The sequence below is a fragment of the Myripristis murdjan genome, chromosome 24 (genome assembly GCF_902150065.1).
Source record: "Myripristis murdjan chromosome 24, fMyrMur1.1, whole genome shotgun sequence".
Classification (NCBI taxonomy): Eukaryota; Metazoa; Chordata; class Actinopteri; order Holocentriformes; family Holocentridae; genus Myripristis; species Myripristis murdjan.
This window is the reverse complement of record NC_044003.1, coordinates 5,859,816-5,880,791: the sequence shown is the minus strand read 5'-3', so window position 1 is coordinate 5,880,791 and position 20,976 is coordinate 5,859,816. Positions and strand designations below refer to the sequence as shown.

General features: G+C 39.4%; 2 protein-coding genes across 4 annotated transcripts in view; one reads left to right on the top strand and one right to left on the bottom strand.

Annotated features, from left to right (window-relative positions):
* Positions 1–990: 990 nt before the first annotated feature.
* On the bottom strand, positions 991–16,345 carry nsl1 (NSL1 component of MIS12 kinetochore complex). 3 transcript variants are annotated; one of them, XR_003927906.1, is made up of 9 exons: positions 16,045–16,345; positions 14,728–14,800; positions 14,445–14,575; positions 13,700–13,754; positions 13,302–13,369; positions 6,874–6,978; positions 6,664–6,708; positions 4,432–4,639; positions 991–1,095 (listed from the first exon to the last, which is right to left on the bottom strand). XR_003927906.1 is itself a non-coding variant. In XM_030046637.1 (8 exons), exons 1-8 carry the CDS (start codon positions 16,231–16,233, stop codon positions 4,493–4,495), a joined length of 813 nt encoding a protein of 270 aa, XP_029902497.1. In that variant the 5' UTR covers positions 16,234–16,345; the 3' UTR covers positions 3,283–4,492. The 3 variants fall into 3 exon arrangements, 2 of the variants coding, with proteins under 2 accessions (XP_029902497.1, XP_029902498.1); XM_030046637.1 differs by lacking the exon at positions 991–1,095 and having other exon boundaries at positions 3,283–4,639; XM_030046638.1 differs by lacking the exons at positions 991–1,095; positions 4,432–4,639; positions 6,664–6,708; positions 6,874–6,978 and adding an exon at positions 11,071–12,559.
* tatdn3 (TatD DNase domain containing 3) overlaps positions 16,315–20,976 on the top strand; it is a gene marked incomplete at its 5' end in the record, with an annotated part of 11,529 nt that continues 6,867 nt past the window's right edge. The window contains 4 exons of the mRNA XM_030047818.1: positions 16,315–16,488; positions 16,916–16,948; positions 17,245–17,318; positions 19,928–20,003. Of these exons, the coding sequence (XP_029903678.1) occupies positions 16,315–16,488; positions 16,916–16,948; positions 17,245–17,318; positions 19,928–20,003 (357 nt within the window). The remainder of the gene's footprint in view (positions 16,489–16,915; positions 16,949–17,244; positions 17,319–19,927; positions 20,004–20,976) is intronic.

Sequence of the window (20,976 nt, the reverse complement as noted above, 5' to 3'; positions counted from 1 at the left end):
CCTAGAAAAATGCCTTGCCACCCTAGTTGCCACCCCAATTTCAGACAGTTTATTTATTTATTTTTTAATTGTGGCTGTTCGGAAACTCTCTGTTACGAGACTCAAATGTCCGAGTGCAAGTAAATTCAGCAAAAGATGACACTCCCACTATTTAAGGGGTTGATAAATGAATAAATAAATAAATCAAAATATATATTTCTAATGCCACCTTTTGGTTTTCTATTCAATGCTTTACTCATGTACCACAATAATGGAATGTTTTTGAGTTAAAATATCCTCATTTGGGGGTCATTTTGGTTATCTCCATGCCACCCTCTTGCCACCCCATGAATATTTGTCTAGATCCGCCCCTGTGTATATAGCATTTCCCAAAACAAGGACACAGAGATTTACAGAGACGAGGAAATAAAACAGAGGTAGTAAAATTAGGCAAGAGCATAGGAGAGGGGAGTAAAGCCAGCAGAGCAGCTTGGCTACTGTGGATAAAATGACAGAACAAAACTGAATAACAGCAAAAGAAAGACGTAAAACAAAATCAAATTTAGGGATTTTATTTTGCTAGGGTTAAGAAAACAACAATATTAGCAGCTTAATGTTTAAAACTAGTGAATATTAGCTGGCTATATAGTTTATTTTACCTAAGCCTAACCTTTCCTTAACCTTAACCAGGTAGTGATGAATAAAATCTTAACCAGGTGACATTGAGATGCTATAAAAGCCAGAAATGTGTCCGACGTGAATGTAAACACAAAAGTAAACCTCTAAAATGAAAATAAGAAAGCAGGTTAGTCTTGCCAGCTGTTGCTCCATGCAGGCTCAAATAAAAAGGCCTGAGGGTTTGCCAGACGACTGACTCAGTGTTTTTTTCCCGTGTGGCTGATTCGCTCATGGATTACAGAAAAGAAAGACTTGATGCGGCTTTGTCTGTTCTTTTTTTTTGCACATCAAGCATAATCCATGTTTTAAAATACAGTCTAGGTAACCTTTCATTGTTACGTAGAGCTGGTTTTTGCAGTCAGCGGCGGCTCTCGTTGCATTTCCCAGTAAATTTGCGATAGCCCTCGCCAAAGCCTGGAGTGATGTCTTGCCTTTGATCTGTGAATAAGAGCAGAGATAATAAGGGGCTGGTGGCTGTCACAGTCCGTCTTTGAAAACACACACCACTTCAGTTCCCCCTTGGATGAAGATGTGAGATGATACCAGTTTTTTTGTTCCATCTTTTTTTTTTTTGTGCCATCTGCTCCCAGTTTGCACTGGAAACTGAAGTTATGTTGCCTGGCAGGATCCAGCGTCTTCCTGCTGGCAGGGTCTTGCTCTGTATTCCTGAGAATTCAATCATGATTCTCCAGAAGTGTGTGTAGGTGTGTTTGCTGCAGTGTGTGTGTGTGTGATTACTTGAGTGTGTGTCCATCCGTGTGTGTGTGAGTGCAGGCATGTGTGTATGTTTCTTTGTACTCATTCCTCAGAACTGGCCTAAAAGATAAGTTACGTGTTACTTCCTGCATTTGCCCACAGCAAAGCACTACTTCCTGTGTTGCTTGGAAACCGGTGTTGTCATGACCGCAGTGAAATTCAGCCTTTTAGCCCGGCTGATCTCAGTTCAGTCTCTCCGCCACTTCACTGACACTGTCTCGCTCAGCTCGCGTGTCTGTGGCGCTCCAACTAGCAGATCAAATAGTATTTCAATCCGCTTGGTGTTTGATTTATGCCGCAGGGAGAACCGGGCGGGTGGGGTTTTACCACATCAGAGCCGCTCAGCTCAGAAAGCGGGACGAGTCAGTGCCAAAACAGAGAGACGGCCTTCACTGTCTGCAAACTTTTCCACGCTTGCTGCTCTGTGTCAAACCCCGCCCAGCTGGCCCGTAAGGCGACTAAAAACCAAACCACCAGGAGTATTTGCAAATACTTTTGGAGCGAAGCCTGTGAGGAAGTCCTCGTTGCTCGGTGGTTTAACTTCTACGGACAGTGTTCAAAGTCAATTCGTGGTAATTAAACGAGTAAAAAGGGTTTTACTGGCAACCTTTAGCTTTTATTCTTATTGTATTTTCATCTGTACATCATTCAGCCAAATACAGCAAAGCCATCAGAGCTCATTTAAATCTGCAAGTTCACACTATACCAGTCCAACTTAAAGGTCCAGTACACTGACAATGACAAGTAATGCTTCATATATTATTATATTATTTATTATCTATTTATTATGTCACACATAACATCTGAATCACCAGTCAGAAAACAGACATAAAATTTGGTTTACTTGCTATACATTTGCACTTTAACTCCAGACGGTTCATTTTATTTCTTGTCATAATTGTTACATTGGCAACTATTTATATTTGATTTAGACTTTTATGTATTTGTATGTTTTTAGTGCATTGTGTGCCATACCAAGTCACCAAGATAATTTCCTAGCGCCTCTTCAGTGTGTGTGGCTGAACTGATTCTGAATTTCATTTTTTGAATTCCAATGTATAATTTCACTAATGACCTGTAAATGTAAAATTACCCCATTTTTTTTTTTTTTAGAAATGTCAGCCTTGTGAAAACTGGACTAAACGCTTTTTGAAAAATCTAGACAAATTTAGGATTCCGACCCAGTTTTTTTTTTTTTTTTTTTCTTTTTTAAGTGTTCAGCTATTGAGAAGTTTGGTAGAGTGTTTCTTAACCCACACCGCAACGCATGACTCTAAACTTTAAAGTTCTAAAGTTTAAATCAGAAGAATTGAGGTTTTGAGGTTTTCACCCAACAACAGCCTCATATTTGTCATATTTGCACCTTCATAAACCAGGCCTGTGAGCGTTTTTCTCACATTTGTAACTTTATAACTCAATACTATCTTTTTTTTTCTTGCATTTTTTTTTTTCCTGAAATTCTTTTTTGTAACTTAGGACTGTTTTCTCCCCCTTGCAAATGTAACAATAACCCACAAATACAAATTCTGACTTCATTTTTTCACAATTGTGACTTTGTAATGCAAAATTACACAATTGCAACTATAACTCAGAATCCTTACTTTTAACAGCCAACATGCAGCATGGCAGGAATATGTAAGGTGATAGAAAACTACAGTCGTGTGTTAGTGACATGCAAAGCAAGAAAAAAAAACTGAATTTTGAAGTTTAAAGTAAAACTTGTGTGAAAAGTAACAATTTAGACATACTTTATTGTGTTTTTTTATGCAGTGGGAATGGGCATCCATAGGTTTCATTTAAAAAAAAAAACATGATTAAAACATTTTTTGGGGATTTTCAGGTGCATTTACAAAAACTTCCAGTGCATTTTAGCCTGCTGTGAGTCAGATGTTGCATGCAAGGAGCCGTCTGTTCACCCAAGACCTCAGCGCAGCATGCGTTCCTTAATGCTCTTGTCAAGCCATACTGAATTCCTCCAGACGTCACGTAAAGTTTTTGGAGAACCGTCCTCTGTCTCGGTTCCCAGAAGTCTATCTCGGTGAACTGGATCGATTCCACTTCCTGGTGGGCTCAGGGAAACTGCTCCCCTGCGTCACTTTCCTCAATATCTTCGCCTCATCGTCGCCGATGGGGCTTCAACGCGAAAGAGGAAGGAAAAATGAAAGAGAAAACCAGAGGGGCTTATGCAACTGCGAAAACTGATGTGAATACGGTCACAGTGGGGAAGTGGGACTTTCATTCGGCGTCGAGTCCGTCGACTTCACCAAACCACAGCGACGCACCAGCGTGTTGTGTTATTCTAATGAGAGACACCATCTATGGAGCTTTCTGAGCCGCCGGTGGCTGTGGGAAACACCAGCTGCATGCGCGGTGAATGAAAATGACCTCAGGTAGTTTCAACAAAACGAGACCGCAGTGATGTGACATAATATCTGACAGCACTTTGTTTTGTTTTTGGTGTGCCAATATTGAAGTGAGAAACATTCCCATCATCACAGAAAAGCCTGTGTTGCGAGGTGTGCTGGTGTTTGATGCCCTTTTTACGCTTCGTTTTTCCGACATTGGTTCACTTTGTTTTCTCCAAAGTGTCGTTGCTAAGAGTGAAGAAAAGAAAAAAAGAACCCAAAAGAAATCGCAAACAAAACTTGATACTTTTTTTTTTTTCCTGCATCACATTTATCTGACTGCTGGAGTTGGTGGTTACTTTTCAGAATAAAAGCTTTTCCATGCGAAACATGAAATGGGCTGCATGGAGCAATTAGAGCTACATTAAAATACCTCATACGGGTTAATACGGCAATAATTTACATCTCTCAAAGGAACTAACTTTTCATACTGAACTACATTTTACTCATAATACTAATATATTTTTATTGAAAGGACATATTGAATACAGGACTTATTTTAGTATTTTTCCATGACTGTATCAATACTTTTTCTTAAATTAAGGATTTTAGGAATCATTAAATATAATCTATAATACACATCAGGATGCTCTTCTGGAGGTGCATCTCACACCTGTTGAATCACCACTGGATCCATAACCATGTCAAACAGCGCCCTCTAGTGCATCCTCACTCTACTGTACACTGGCCGGTTGGAGACAAGAGATGGCATTGTTCAGAGGCACAGAGGAAGCTGAGGAGCAGTGCATGATGGGACAAAAGGGCTCGTGGGTCCTGAGAGCCTCGGAGAGCCGGCGCCGCTCCTCAGACAGGGAATCCACCTGGAGCAGAAAACCACACCGAGTCACTGTGTGCTGCTAGTACTACTACTACTACTGCTAATACTACTACTACTACTGCTACTACTACTACTACTGCTACTACAACTACTACTGCTACTACTGCTACTACTGCTACTACTGCTGCTGCTGCTACTACTGCTACTACTACTACTACTACTGCTACTACAACTACTACTGCTACTACTGCTGCTGCTGCTACTACTGCTACTACTACTGCTACTACTACTACTACTGCTACTACTGCTACTACTACTGCTACTGCTGCTGCTGCTGCTGCTACTACTGGTACTACTACTACTACTACTGCTGCTGCTACTACTGCTACTGCTAATACTACTGCTAGTACTACTACTACTATTACTACTACTACTACTACTACTACTACTACTGCTGCTGCTGCTGCTACTACTACTACTACTGCTGCTACTACTACTACTGCTGCTGCTGCTGCTACTACTACTGATAGTACTACTACTACTACTACTACTACAACTACTACTACTACTACTGCTGCAGGCTGCTACTACTACTGCCACTGCTACTACTACTACTGCTAGTACTACTACTACTACTGCTACTACTACTATTACTACTACTACTACTACTGCTGCTGCTGCTACTACTACTGTTACTACTACTAGTGGTACTAGTGCTAGTACTACTACTGCTACTACTATTGCTACTACTGCTACTGCTACTACTACTACTACTACTGGTACTACTGCTAGTACTACTACTGCTACTACTACTTCTACTACTTCCACTACTACTGCTAGTATTACTACTACTAGTACTATTACTGCTACTACTACTTCTGCTACTATTGCTAGTACTACTACTACTAGTACTCTACTACTGCTACTACTACTGCTGCTAGTACTACTACTACTACTACTAGTACTACTACTACTAGTACTGCAACTACTGCTAGTACTACTCGTACTACTACTGCTACTACTACGGCTACTACTAGTACTACTACTACTACTGCTACAACTACTTTTACTACTACTACTACTGCTGCTGCTACTACTACTACTACTGTTACTACTACTAGTGGTACTAGTGCTAGTACTACTACTGCTACTACTATTGCTGCTACTGCTACTGCTACTACTACTACTACTACTGGTACTACTGCTAGTACTACTACTGCTACTACTACTTCTACTGCTACTGCTACTACTACTACTACTAATAATAATAAAAAGATTAATAATAACATAATTTGTATTAAAACAGAAAACATCACATGCTTTTTGATTTTTTTTTTTTTTTGCATTTTGATTATTCCTTGCTCTGAGTTGAATTTGCACCTGTTTTTTTTTTTTTATTTATGTGTTTGTTTGTTTGTTTACTTCATTTACCATATTGTACTCGCTGTGATCATATTTTACTGTTGTTCCTAAAGTAATTACAAGTGGTTTATGAAGAATTGTTGCTATGAAGCACCTTGAAACGAATGCTTTGAAAAGTACTGTAATAACTAAAAGTAGTTCTTCGTAGTAGTAGTAGTAGTAGCAATAGTAGTAGTAGTAGTAGTAGTAGTAGTAGTAGTAGTATTAGTAGCAGTAATAGTAGTATTCTTTTTTAGTGTTCTTATTATTTGCCACAGTTGTTGTTAAAGGTAAGATGGTTGTGAAGTCAGGTTATAAATATGTTGGATTTTACTGAGCAACATATTGACTGAGGATTTCTCTTTCATAGTTAAAGGGGCAGCAGAGATGCATTATTTTGTGAAAGAGTGTCATCTCCAGCACCTCTCTGTGTTCATTTACTTATACTATTGCTTACTGAAGAAAACAATACAGAGCTGCTGATGAATCTGTCCAGCAGCCTGCGAAAGAGGAAAAGATCACGTTGTGCTCAGTTTCGATCTGTTGTATTTTGGTACATCGAAACTGGACGGCACACCGGGGGAAACAGGGAGGAAAACAGTGTGTCTGTAATGAAGTTATGGTCAGACTCAGTGGTTTTATGAGCTGTGCTGCTGTCGTGTTTACCTCCCTCCTCAGCTGGCTGTTCCTCCGCTGCAGATATTCAAAGGTCTGGAGGGTGAGGAGAGACAAAAAAGACAAAAGAAGGGATGAGAAGAGCTAAAACTGAGTCACTGGAGTTGAAAATCATAGGGAAAATCGTCTAGTGTGTCCTTGGCTTTAGGAAACATGTTGTTATACACACACGCACACACGCACGCACGCACACACACACACCTCATGCAGGAGATCGGCCCTCTGCGTTTGTCTCTTTCTGCTCCTCTGGGCCGCAACTCTGTTCTTCTCTCTCTTCTTCAGCCGCCTGTCTTCATCATCTGAGCTCTGACACACACACACACACACACACATAATGACAGGGTTTCTGTTACTGTTTATTTCATGTATCATGATGCATTTTTCATGATGCATTTTAACTCGATTATCACTGAATCAATTTTTTAATCCTGCTGCTTTTTTTTTTTTTTTTTTACATGTCTTCTGTGTGTGTGTGTGTGTGTGTGTGTGTGTGTTTGGTCCAGGTGTGAGAATGTGACCCTACATGCCTCTGAGGTGTGAGGAAATTCTTTTGATTTCTTTCAAAGACATGGGAGAAAGAGAGGACCTCAAAATTAGCAAGGAATTAGTGGAAAAGTTATAAGAATACTACCTGGAAATTTAAAATAATAATAATTTTAAATTAAGCAACTGAAAAAGTCCTGAAATAAAACAAGAAAAGACTCCCAGCAAGAAATTAGTAGAAAGAAAAGTTATTAAAAAATTACCTAGAAATGTAAAAACAACAACAACAAACAAATGATCTTAAGTTGAGCAACCAAAAAAATCCTTAAACTAATATATATATAAATAAATAAATAAATAAATATTTTTTTAAATTTACCAAAAAAAAAAGATTTTTTTTCCCGTAACATATATTGTAATAAGTACAAATATAGTTTTCTGGACATTTTTTCTGCCAAGTAATTTTTTTTTTTTTTTTTTTGGATAATTTCTCATTCTCTCCCACTCTGTTTGTTTTCATGTCATTTTCTTTCTTTCTTCTTGAATTACTAAATAATTTTAATTTTCTAATTTCCAAGTCGTTGTAATCTTGTGTTTGTGCTTCCTCAAGCCTTCAGACACATCAGACCTCGCTCCAGGCTCTAAAGGGTTAAGGAGAACAAATTCCCAAACTTCAGTGTAGAGAAAAGCACCACGCAGCACACGCGGGATAATTTGTCAACATTTACGGAGAAATTACCAGGAAGTGTGTGGCCATTTAGTTTCTCACACACACGCACACACACACACACACACACACACACTTGACAGAGACATGTGTGTTTGGGCATCAGAATCGACCACAGTGGAACCGACCGAATGACATCAGACGTGACCTCTGACCCCGGGGTGGCCAGGATGATTTTGGCGCTCTTACCTCACACCTCTGAAAGACGAAGTCGATCTGTTGCTTCCTGTGATGGGAGGATGAGTCACACAGAGACATCCCGGGTGAGGACAGTGATACCGAGAGAGGGGGGTTCCAAAAAATAAATAAATAAATAAAATTACGGCAAGGTGTCCTGTGTGAGCGCAGCCGGTGCGTCAGGAAGGAGCAGCTGAGTGCTGAGGCTGGCCGCAGAGTCCAGGCCAGTTAAATGAGGATGGAGGAGAGTCGGCCTGGTTTCACTTCAGCTTCTACTTGTCGATTTCGCTGCCGTTTTATTTTAAGTGCCTTCGCTTTTTCTTTTAAGTCATATGATTTATCAACCCCCGCTGACCTGCCAACTTTAGTTTTTTAATTAAAAATAAAAATCATCTGATGCATATACAGCCATAGTGAAGATTCTTTACAAACTGCAAGATTTTAACATCACATCACAGTTGAATATCAAATATATCGATATTAGTTTAAAGGCATTTATCTGTTTTCGTCTGTTTGACTCTAAAACACTGTCTGTCTCAGAGGTACATTGACTGGATCAATTTTTTTTTTAAATGACCAATTTCAAATAAATACAAAATAAAAATAATAAAAAAAATGGGGTACAAACAGATACATTGCAGATACCATCATTTACATATTCAGAAATAAGTTGATTTTTTTTTTTTTTTTTAATTAAAAGATGAGATATACTTTATTGTCCCACAAGGGGAAATTTGTCTTGGACAAAAGTGCACTTATTCCACATCAACATTTAAAAACACAGACAGAGAACACACAATAGCAGCATTTGTACAAACATTACAGGTAGACAGACAACCCAGGACCTTCGATTTACGCCGTTCCCATAACAAGTATATTGTAAGTGCAAGTAAAATGTAATATAGTAGTAGAAAGTTAAAAATATGAAATATAAACATGAAAGTACAAAGAGAACAAGATGATCCACAATAAATAAATGACAAGAGGTCTAGAGTTCCCACCCACACTAAGGGCTATGAGGTAAGTGACGATTGTTCAATAGAGCAACTGAGAGTTTTTAAAAGCGATTACTCTTACAACGGCACACACTGTAACGTCTACCCGAAGGTAACAGCACATACTCTGTAGAATATGTGAAGGATCAGACAGCACGCTAGGTGCCAGACTAAGCACTGCTTTCTCAAAGATTATCTGTAGAGATAAAGAGTCTTTCCTACCGATTACCTTCATGGCTGTTTTTACAATTTTTGCTTTTCTTGTTTTGAGCTGGATAAAGAGCGTCCCAAACCAAGCTGCCATGCCATATCTAATAATGCTACCAAGTACCCTGTCGTAGAAAGTTGTCATAACTTCCATGCTCACACCAAAAAGTCTGAGCCTGCGGAGAAAGTGCAAGCGTTGTGCCAGTTTGGTACACAGGTAGTCCACATGGACATTCCATTTGAGCTGGTTGTCCATTTGGATCCCCAGATATTCGTAAGATACCACCTGCTCAATTTGTGTGTCCCCCATGACCACAGGGTCACCGATGCAGACACCTTTAGGGTCGAAGATCATCTCTTTAGTTTTAGTGGTGTTTAAAATAAGATGGTTGTTCTTACACCACTCTTGAAAGTTACTGATCTCCCCAAAATAACCCACTGGACGTTCATCACCCCACAGCAGACTTAGGATTACAGTGTCATCAGAGAACTTCAAGATGAAGTTGTTTGGCTGACTACTCCTACAGTCATTTGTGTAGGCTGTGAAAAGAAAAGGTGAACTCACGCCCCCTTGTGGCACGCCTGTACTGCACAGTCTAGTACTTGAAAGAACAGAATTAACCTTAACCTGTTGAGATCTGTTGGTTAACATAGAGCAGTACCATCTAGTGATGAACGGATTGACATTCATATTATTAAGCTTTTGGACAAAAAGCCGAGGACCAACAGTAAAAGCAGAGCTAAAGTCTGCAAAAAGAACACATGCATAAGCCTTTGGTTCCTCTAGATGCTTACTGATTAAATGAGTTATACTGATTACGGCATCCTCTGTACTGCGCCCAAGGGGTCCAGACAAGAAGCAACCTCAGACTTGAATAAGTTCACAATGATTCTCTCGAAGCATTTTGTAACACCACAAGTTAAGGCAATAGGTCTATAATCCTTGTTATCAGAATGGTAGGATACTTTTGGAACAGGAATTATTAATGACTTTTTCCCAGATATCAGGAACCGTGTGTTTATCTATCGACTGTTGAAAGATAGGACACCAGGCAGCTGTAAGCTCCTCTGAGCATTTTTTTAGCAGCAAGGCAGTCAGACCATCAGGCGCAGTTGATTTTTTATTGCATACCTTGCTAAAAATTCTCTGTACCTGTTGAGGGTCAATAAGAAGACGATTTGATGCGCTACACATGGGGATGGAATCGGTGTTAAAGTCCACTAGCTCCTGCAATGTAGTCAGTATCAAATCTGAGGAAGAAATCATTCAATTCATTAGTTCTTGCTAGTTCATCAAGAGTGACAATTTGATTGCGATTTGAATTGATGTTAGTTATCTTTTTCATATGGTCCCATAAACCTTTAGTGGTCGTGGTGCTGTCACTCTCCTCCAGTGCAGCTTGATGGTTGGTTTTATTTATTATGTATTTTTCTTTTTTATATTTATCTATTTATTATTATATGTTATGTTTTGAGCTGCTGGATACCTGAATACATGATGGATACATGAATAAAGTATCTTCTATTCTATTCTATTCTAACCTCCTTGGTAATGTAGGGCTTGTTGTTTGGGAAGTGAAGGATGGTCAACCAGCAATAAGCAGCAAGTGACTTTTAAACTGTCAACTAGATGGTTTTAGGAAAGCTTTACTGTAAACAGGAGCCTCTTAAAATGTTTACAGAGGAAATCACACACATTTCACACAACTCACTGGTGTACTTTTAATAATCGCCACATGAGGGCGCTAGTGTATTATCAACCAAAACAGATACACACTTCACTCCGGGCTTTGAAAGGTGAAGAACATAACAAACTTGCACAAAGACACAAAAGAGAGCTGGAGGAAACTGCACATTCTCTGTACATTTTATTTTCAGATGTTAACATCAGACATGCAGGGGAAAAGTACATTAAAATGTAATTTTGTGTGTTTTTATAAACTCTGCACACAAACAGTGGCAGAGGACCTGCACTATGGGAGAGAGGAAGATAACAGGAGTTGGGCTTTTTACACATTTTTCACATCCAGACTTTTTCCAGACTTTCGTTTCCCGACTGAAAATGACAGTTCAACACGATACATGCTGAGAGTTGATGGGTGATATATGTCAGATATAGGACGAATTACTGTGTGGTTATTTGTGTTTTATTTTTGGTATGAAAAATTAGAATTATTTATTTCAGTGGTTGGCTTGAGAAACACTTCCTCATAGTTTCCACTCATGTTTTGGGGCAGAAACAGCAGGGATCAGTTAAAGGGGGCAGAACAGCAACATACCTGTGTCTGATGGTGAAAACACACACTGAGGACACACTTTAACAGCTTGGCTTGTATGGAAACATGAATGCAGGAAAGGTCAGGTGAGATATTTCAATGATAAAACATAACAGCTGCCAGAGGTTACATCCCAAACTTTTCCATAAACTTCATTACTTTGATGATTATAGTTGCAGTTTTTGTTTTCTCAGAGGAAAAAGTGCCTCATTACATTTTTACACTTTAACATTCAGTATAATTATCAAATCAGCTGCTTTAACCTGGTGTAATTACTGTCAGCAAGTGAGACCATGCTGGAGTCGACCACCAACCGGTTTCTCCACATTAAAACTACATTTCCCATCAGGCCCGTTGCTTCCTGTCCCCGCTACGCCTCCCAGAAGAAGATCAGCATGTTGGAAGTGATTTTTTTCACTCCTTCCACCATCTTTCCATCATCTGCCAGAGACTCTTCAGCTTCAGCTCAGTTTGCTCTGGGAGAACAGCGCCCTCTTGCTGTTTTGTGCCGTAAAGCAACGCGGCAAATTACCTGAGCGATCCCACCGGCTGACAGCGGATGTGATCTCCTTTGTGTACAGGAATTACTCTAAGATTACTGTGGTAATAATGTGCTGACGTTGCAGCGCTGTGGGTTTCACTTTGTTCTGTTCAGTCGGAGCATCATGTTTTACCACTGAATTAGATTTCAAGCGCCGAAAAATCAAACTGAGATAGAAGCCGGTTTATGAAGACAAAGAGCGGCAGCAGGAGAGTCACTCTGGTTTGTCTTTCTCCACGAGGCGATCTGTCTCGGCCAGTTTTTTCTTGGGCTCTGAATAAAAGTCTCTGGCTGCCGCTTCCTCTACGGCTCTCTTGACTGGCTGCCTGTTCCCGGTGGCTCCGCCCACTTCAGGCAGGGAGGCGTCTGATTGGTCACCGCAGCCGAACACTTCATTGTGGATCTCCAGAGAGGCCTGGCTGGGTTTCATGTTGAGGACCTGACAGAGGCCGTCGGCTTGCCTCTGCAGAGTGTCGATGGACTGCAGAGACAGACAGAGACAGATCAGTGAAGTATTGATCTGTCTATCTATCGACTATGTTTTATGTCCTGGTGGTGTTTGTTTTAATCTGTGGGAGGAACCAAGTGGGTGGAGTTGAACCTCTCAGGACGGTTCAGATGTCAGGTAAGTTTGTCAGTCACAGAAAACCAGAAAAACTGATCTTAAAAACACATTCCTGTTATTATTTTTTTTTTTTAATTTCTGCTGATATATTGATTTTATTTCCATATGGAGACATGACACAGGTATTAATATCATAATATGGCAGTATGGTGTAAGTGTTGTCCTTTCCTGGTTTAAAAGCTGCATTACAGTAAAGAGATGCAGTTTTCTGTTGCAGGAAGAAAGTAAAGAATCCTTTAATATAATTTCCACTCTATTTTTTTCCAATTATATTCTAATGATTTTCTCTCTTTTTTTCAATTTTCAGGTCATTTTGTCTCATTTTTGGCTGATTTTCAGGTCCTTTTCTTGTAACCTTTTACTGCTTTCTTGCACATTTTTGGGTAATTTCTTGCTTGGTCGCTCAATGCCTTTTTCCCATGTTTTTGAATTTGCACGGGTTTCAAAGGGTTAAAATATGACGTTAAAATAATAACTCATGCATTTTTTTTACACTGGCGACCCCCTAAAAGCCCCTCAGGAACCCCGGACCCCACTTTGTGTGTGTGTGTGTGTGTGTGTGTGTGTGTGTGTGCACGCGCGTGCGTGTGTGTGTTACCTTGATGACCTGGATGGCCTGCTTCACCATGCCAGGAGCTGCTGCTGACAGGCTGCTCATGATGCTCTCTGGTGGAAAAACACACCACAAACAGATGAGAATAAATTATGAGACTCTAAAATAATTTTGAATCTTATCAAAATTCCAACCTCTAAAACGTTTTGACGAGACTTATTTAATGACAGTATGAGTCCACTACACTGTTTATTTTAATTTCAAAGTTTCTCTTGCAGCAGTGGTGATGAATCCAGAGGAAAGATCTGCATTTTACTGCTCAACTCTCTTTTAAATCAACTCTCTCCAGTGTTTTCTTACCTCTAGGCACTTTCTCTTTTTCTGTGTATGTGTGTGTGTGTGTGTGTGTGTGTGTGTGTGTGTGTGTGTGTGTGTGTGTGTACCTTGCTCAGGGTCTCTGGTCACCTGCTCAGGTTTGACTGCCTGCTCATACAGCCCCTAAGAACACAAAACACACCACAACATGTTTAGGAGAAAAAAAATACGTTTTAAAATAAAAAGTGTTCCTCTTAATGAGCCAGAAATGTAATTACAAGTCAATGTGATAAATACCTGGATAATGTCATAAAATTACATTAACTCATTAACCTGCAATTATTACTTAATAAGGTGTGTATCACATTTTACTCTTCTCATTTAACAACAATATTTACTAATAACACATCAGTTGAAAACATACAACCACTTAAAGTAGTAACTGCTGATGTGTGTAATAAAGTGTTTTATTCAATTTTCAACATATTTTCTACATTTTAAAAAGTGCCAATTGGTGATTTTCTCATATCTTTGGTGATTCAGTGTTCTCAAACTGAACATTTTTGAAAACATTTTGCCTTTTATTTTCCTGAACTTATTATAAGCATACGTGAAATTACATGAAATAGAAAATTAAATAAGAAATATTGAAAAATATGTGCATTCAAAATTTCTTTAAAAAGTATGTGAATTATGTGTGAAGATGTGCATTAATCGTACAAGATCATTACAACAATAAATACAGAGCTGTAAAAAGCGTACCTATACACACACACACAGCGATACTGCACTGTTGAACTGTTGTAAAGTCCTCCAGGTGTAAATTAAATGACTGCACGGTTAAACAGACTCTCTCAGACTCTTAACACCCACCATGAGTTTGCGCTCGGCTTTGAGCGAGCGGACCACGTGGGGCAGGATCTCCTTGGGGAACCTGCGGCGCCTCCTGGAGGTTTCCACGATGGTGTCGTCCAGCAGCGTCTCCAGGGCGATGGCCTCGTCCTCTGCAGGGAGTGTTGGTGAGAGGGAGGAAAAAGCAAACGTGGATAAGTAACACACCTGCTGAATCACCTCTTAAACACTTCTGACTTACTTTTACACTTTTACACTTTGAAGCCGGCATTTTTTGCTCTTCCGTTTGAAAAGAAAAGCTCACCCTCATCCTCAGGTGCTTCGTCCCAAGTCTGTCCGTTCACCAGCACGTTGTCCTGAACCGCCGCCTCGAAGTTCTGCACACACACACACACACACACACACACACACACACACACACACACACACACATTTCTGATTAGCGCTACCAGGGATTAGAGTCATTGTTAATCCATGTATCCATCATTTATATTATCTTTTAGTGTATTAAAAGTGAAAAATAATGCAAAGGTTTTAAAGTGATGTGTGCAAAATGCTTCCCTAGTCTGACCAGCAGCCAAACAAACAAACAAACAAACAAACCCTGACGTATTGATTTCATAATGACAGGAATGGAGAAAAGCAAGAAAACATGACAGCATGACAGTGATCTTAGTGACACTGTAATCAGACAATGGTTGACATTTTCACTTGATCTGGTACATATTTTTTGAAATAACATATTTACAGCTGTTTCTGCATTGTCTAAATATATCATAGTGTGTTTTCATTAGCGGTAGTAAGGAAAAATGAATAGTAGTTACTTTTATTTGTTTTGTTTTTCAGTTTGAACACTAAACACAGTTTGAACACTTGAACACTTTTATCTCTTATCTATAGGTAACCTGTATATGTGTATATGTGTGTACATGTATGTATATGTGTTTGTATATGTATGCATATATATGTATATATGTATGTGTGTGTGTGTGTGTGTATATATATGTATACATGTACGTATGTGTATATATGACATATATATATATTTTTTGGTAACTTAATGGTATAGCACTGTATAATGTATTTCTTCACTTTTGCGTCTGCTTTATCTTTGTTTTATCATTTTATTTTTCAATTTCATTTCTTATGTGGACCTTGTGTCTGAATAAAGATTCAATTATAAATGCAACTAAATGCGCTCTCTCAGAAACTCCCTTCAAAAACGCGTTAGTTTAATGCCACTTTATTACGACTTCAAATACAGGACGTGGACCATATTTCTACATCTGAACTTCAATAACTTATTGAAATAAAGCGCTGATGAAAACTTTAATGAGCCGAAATTGCCAGAGGAGCCTGCTGATGTCTGAAAAGTGTTGAAAAGTGTTACTGGAGGTGCGTACTGTCGCCGACAAGCGAAGAAATGCTAAAATGCAAGATTTTTGAATGAAGTTTGGAGGAAAAACAAAACGTCTTCGTTAGGATAAAATCGTTAACAAATGTGGTTCTGTTGTGTGAACCGTGTCGATGCGGGGTTACTGACATGAACATTTTGTTAATCCTTCAGTTAAGTGGGTTAATTAGATGATAAAGTTAAAATAAACAGTCCGAGGAGACCCACCGTCAGCAGCTCCTGCAGCAGGAGCCGCTTCGTCTCCTCGGGAACGGCCGCCTGCCCCTCCATCACCATCTTCAACACTTCTTTATATTTATTCATCTGCTCGACCACCGCTTTCTTCGTCGACACCTGAACACGGTATTCTTGACTCGTTTCGTCATTTCGCAAAGTTTCAGTCGACTCAGCCTCCATCTTTACCGCCAACTTTTTGTTTTTTATTTGGACCGGGAAGCGGAAGCGGCTGGGTCACTTCCTTCCTGGTCCGACTGAGCGAGGCTCCAGCAGCAAAGTTCCGCCTGTCTTGTTTCCGCTACAGTCAGGAAGGCCACTGCTGCAGATTTCTATTTGTTTTTTATTTATTATTTTTGCTTTAAATTCAGTTTACTTCGACTGGAGAATGGCTTCGTTGACTGTCACTGCCACATATCAGCGTGCGACTTTGAAGAGGTGGGCTGTTGTCACCAAATAATACACTTAAAAATAGAAATGAACACAGTTGTCTTGAATTAGCAAAAACAATAACTTGAGTAATAAGTAGTCACATATTTGATAGAGATAGTGACATGATACTGGACAGGCTGAGCACTAACATACCTCCAGGCTATGATTATAATAAGGCAAAAAAAAAAAAAAAAAAAAAAAAAAGCTCTGAAATAAACTAAATTGGGAAAAAAAATAAAAAAAATAGTGTTAATAAATGTGTATATTTTCCTTATAAAAGAGCCTGCAGCATCATATCAGCCTAAGAAGCTGCTTTCTGACAGAACAACTTCATCTTGTTCTTTGCTGTCATTTAGTTTCTGGTTAATTTCATTTTCACTGTCATTTCACAGTGTGCATTAATAAATCAGTGTTTTTTTTTTCTGTTTGACAGGATCTAGAAGATGTGATCCAGAGGAGCAAAGAGGTAAGGCATCTCTCACACACACACACACTGCATCCTTTACTGTGTAACACTGCAGAGTCTGGTGTAAATTACTAAATATTAATTATATAATAATATGAGCAGGAAAGGTAAGATAATCATAGCAGCTCAGTGAGGTTTTACTGGATAAATGACTAAAAGGATTCACCAGTTCGATTCATCAATAAGATTGTGATCGATTAATTTTCTGTTGATCGAGTAACTGACTTATTGTACCAGCAGTGATGTGTATTGCTGCATTATAAAGTGTGTGTGTGTGTGTGTGTGTGTGTATGCAGGCTGGAGTCCAGACTCTGGTGGCCGTCACAGAGGAGGTCGGTGAGTTTGACAGAGTTCTACAGCTGCAGGAACGGTGTGTATCATCGACACACGTACACACACACACGCACACACACACTTCTTCACACTTTATACTTAGGGTTCCAAAGGGGCAGAAAATTTCCAGAAACTTTCCAGAGACTTTCAATGGGAAGTCAAGCTGGGGAAGTTTGGAAATATTCCAATAGAAACATTTTCTTTATCATAAGTAGACATGTGTGCAAAACAAATACCGCAGGTTTTGATCCCTCCTGACGTCTGTAATGTAAAAAAAATCTCATGTAATAAGAGAGCAGAGGGGAGAAAGACGGTTTCCCTCCGAAGTCCAAAATCTATCAGGTCTAATTTAAAAAAAAACAAACAAACAACAAAAAAAACAAAACAACATAACTCAGCTTCCAGCTGTCAGTGGTGTATTTTAAATATTTTTTTTTCTTTGTCAAAAAGTTGCATGTGTGTGACTGAAAGTAAAACACCTCAGTAATGTCTCAGTAGTTTTTTTTTTTTTTTTCTTTTTTTTTTTTTTGGATCGTGTGCATGTTGTGCTCTGAAATAAATCACAAACCATGTTGGTCAGTATGTTCAGCTGACAGGAAATCAGTCGATTACAAGTCAGTTGTCAAGTAAAAATGCGAAACATCGTCTGATTCCAGCTTCACGAAAATCACCAAGACTGTCTTCCTTCTCTCTGTTTAGTTCAGAATCAGAATCAGAATCAGAATCAGAATCAAAATCAGGATCAGAATCAAAATCAGGATTAGACATACTTTATTGATCCCTGAGGGGAAACTTGGTCAGTTGCAGCTGCTTCAATTGTCAAAAGAAAAAATATTTACAAGCAGAGGTGAATTATAAGAAATAGAAAAGAAATAAGAAATAGAAAAAATATGTGAATTAGAAATTTGTTTTTAAAGGTGCATTATGTGCATATATATATATATATATATATACACTATATTACCAAAAGTATTCGCTCACCTGCCTTTACTCATACTATGAACTGAAGTGCCATCCCATTCCTAACCCATAGAGTTCAATATGATGTCGGTCCACCTTTTGCAGCTATTACAGCTTCAACTCTTCTGGGAAGACTGTCCACAAGGTTGAGGAGAGTGTTTATAGGAATTTTTGACCATTCTTCCAAAAGCGCATTGGTGAGGTCACACACTGATGTTGGTCGAGAAGGCCTGGCTCTCAGTCTCCGCTCTAATTCATCCCAAAGGTGTTCTATCGGGTTCAGGTCAGGACTCTGTGCAGGCCAGTCAAGTTCATCCACACCAGACTCTGTCATCCATGTCTTTATGGACCTTGCTTTGTGCACTGGTGCACAGTCATGTTGGAAGAGGAAGGGGCCCGCTCCAAACTGTTCCCACAAGGTTGGGAGCATGGAATTGTCCAAAATGTTTTGGTATCCTGAAGCATTCAAAGTTCCTTTCACTGGAACTAAGGGGCCAAGCCCAGCTCCTGAAAAACAAGCCCACACCATAATTCCTCCTCCACCAAATTTCACAGTCGGCACAATGCAGTCTGAAATGTACCGTTCTCCTGGCAACCTCCAAACCCAGACTCGTCCATCAGATTGCCAGATGGAAAAGCGTGATTCATCACTCCAGAGAACGCGTCTCCACTGCTCTAGAGGCCATTGGCGGCGTGCTTTACACCATTGCATTCGACGCTTTGCATTGCACTTGGTGATGTGTGGCTTGGCTGCAGCTGCTCGGCCATGGAAACCCATTCCATGAAGCTCTCTGCGTACTGTACTTGGGCTAATCTGAAGGTCACATGAAGTTTGTAGCTCTGTAGCAATTGACTGTGCAGAAAGTCGGCGACCTCTTTGCACTATGTGCTTCAGCATCCGCTGACCCCTCTCCGTCACTTTACGTGGCCTACCACTTGGTGGCTGAGTTGCTGTTGTTCCCAAACGCTTCCATTTTGTTATAATAGAGCTGACAGTTGACTGTGGAATATTTAGGAGCGAGGAAATTTCACGACTGGATTTGTTGCACAGGTGGCATCCTATGACAGTTCCACGCTGGAATTCACTGAGCTCCTGAGAGCGGCCCATTCTTTCACAAATGTCTTGTTTCACAGTCTGCATGCCTGAGTGCTTGATTTTATACACCTGTGGCCAGGCCAAGTGATTAGGACACCTGATTCTGATCATTTGAATGGGTGAGCGAATACTTTTGGTACTATAGTGTATATATATATATATATATATATATATATATATATATATATATATATATATATATATATATATATATATATATATATATACATATCTTTATGAAATTAACACTTTGGGTTTTTGTTTTTTTTGGTTGCCAGGCAGACTAAGGCATAACTCTGATGACAGCCTGTGGGACTTTGACTTTATTTTTGTCATTTTGTACGCTAAATGAGAACTTCATTAATAATAATAACAAAAAAAAAGCATAAATCAATCATCAGTGTAAATATTCATTAGCTGCAGGCCTGCTTGTGTTCACTCTGTCCCGTGTTGCTGAGCTCTGACCTGATCTTTGTTATTTCAGGTGTATCTGGTTGAATCTCTCTCTCTCTCTCTCTCTCTCACACACACACACACACACACACACACTCTCTCTCTCTCTCTCTCTCTCCCTCTCTCTCTTGGTGCAGGTATCCAGCTCTGGTGGCGCCGTGTTTGGGCCTCCACCCCCTGCAGGCCGGTGGGAGTCGCAGCGTGACCCTGCAGGTACGGTGTCAGCCCCACCCTGCAGGCTGTTTTCCTTTCAGTTCTGGGAAAACGGAGGTGAAAACTGAGTCCCGTGTGCTCGGCGGTGTCCTCAGGCTCAGCGCCTCTCAGGTGGTTTTTAACTCGTGACCCTTAAAACAAACCGACGGGCGCTCGTGACCCGCTCTGCCTGCACCGAGCGGCCCGTGGAAAACAGGACGAGCAGCTCGGGGAGTTTCCTTTTCCTTAAAAACTGCTCACTATTTCACAAGAAGACACAGGGAGAGCAAAATATGGAGAAAAACAGGATATTTTTGCATATTAAAACTGTTTTTTTCTTTGCCCTGTGTCCTATCAAGGTGTTTATTAACTAAAAACTAAAACTAGGTGTGGAACAAACATTTTAGTGGACTGAAATAAAAATAAAAACTAGACTTTAGGAAAAAAAAAAACTAACTTAAAGGATATTGTATGTACTTACAATGCTAACTAAAATGAAATAACAATTATAATATTTTGCAGAGAATGTCTTTAGTGTTTGTCTTTTTCTGTTTGGTCAAATGTATTTATTTTTTGTGACCAATTTTTTCTTATTGTTTTTTTTTTTTTCTCTTTTTTCCCTTTTGCTTTCATTATGCAGGAGACATTGCATAAAAATATCAAGTAACTGAAAAATTGTGTTGACACTGCATAACACAGCTACATTTATTCACTCAGGTGTTCACTTATGCCTCATAAATGTACATGCCAAACACTGACAAACATCCCCCATATTAGAGTAAAAAAATAACTCAAACTAATAATGAAACTATATAAAAACTAAATAAAAACCAAACATTTTGAAACAATAAAACTAAATTGAAACAATCAAACCCAGTCTGGAAACTAAACTGAATTGAAAACAAATTAAAAATGAAATAAAATAAAATACTAATGAAAAATACAAAACTGTCATAACTTTGATGAAGAAGCAGCAGACTGATACTGCAGTGTG

Excerpts from the sequence above, each read along its gene's own strand:
- nsl1 (XM_030046637.1), bottom strand. The coding sequence starts at position 16,233 with ATGGAGGCTGAGTCGACTGAAACTTTGCGAAATGACGAAACGAGTCAA. Across the intron at positions 14,576-14,727 it reads CGAAGCACCTGAGGATGAGG|AGGACGAGGCCATCGCCCTG; the intron begins GTGAGCTTTTCT and ends CACTCCCTGCAG. Across the intron at positions 13,370-13,699 it reads GACCAGAGACCCTGAGCAAG|AGAGCATCATGAGCAGCCTG; the intron begins GTACACACACAC and ends TTTTTCCACCAG.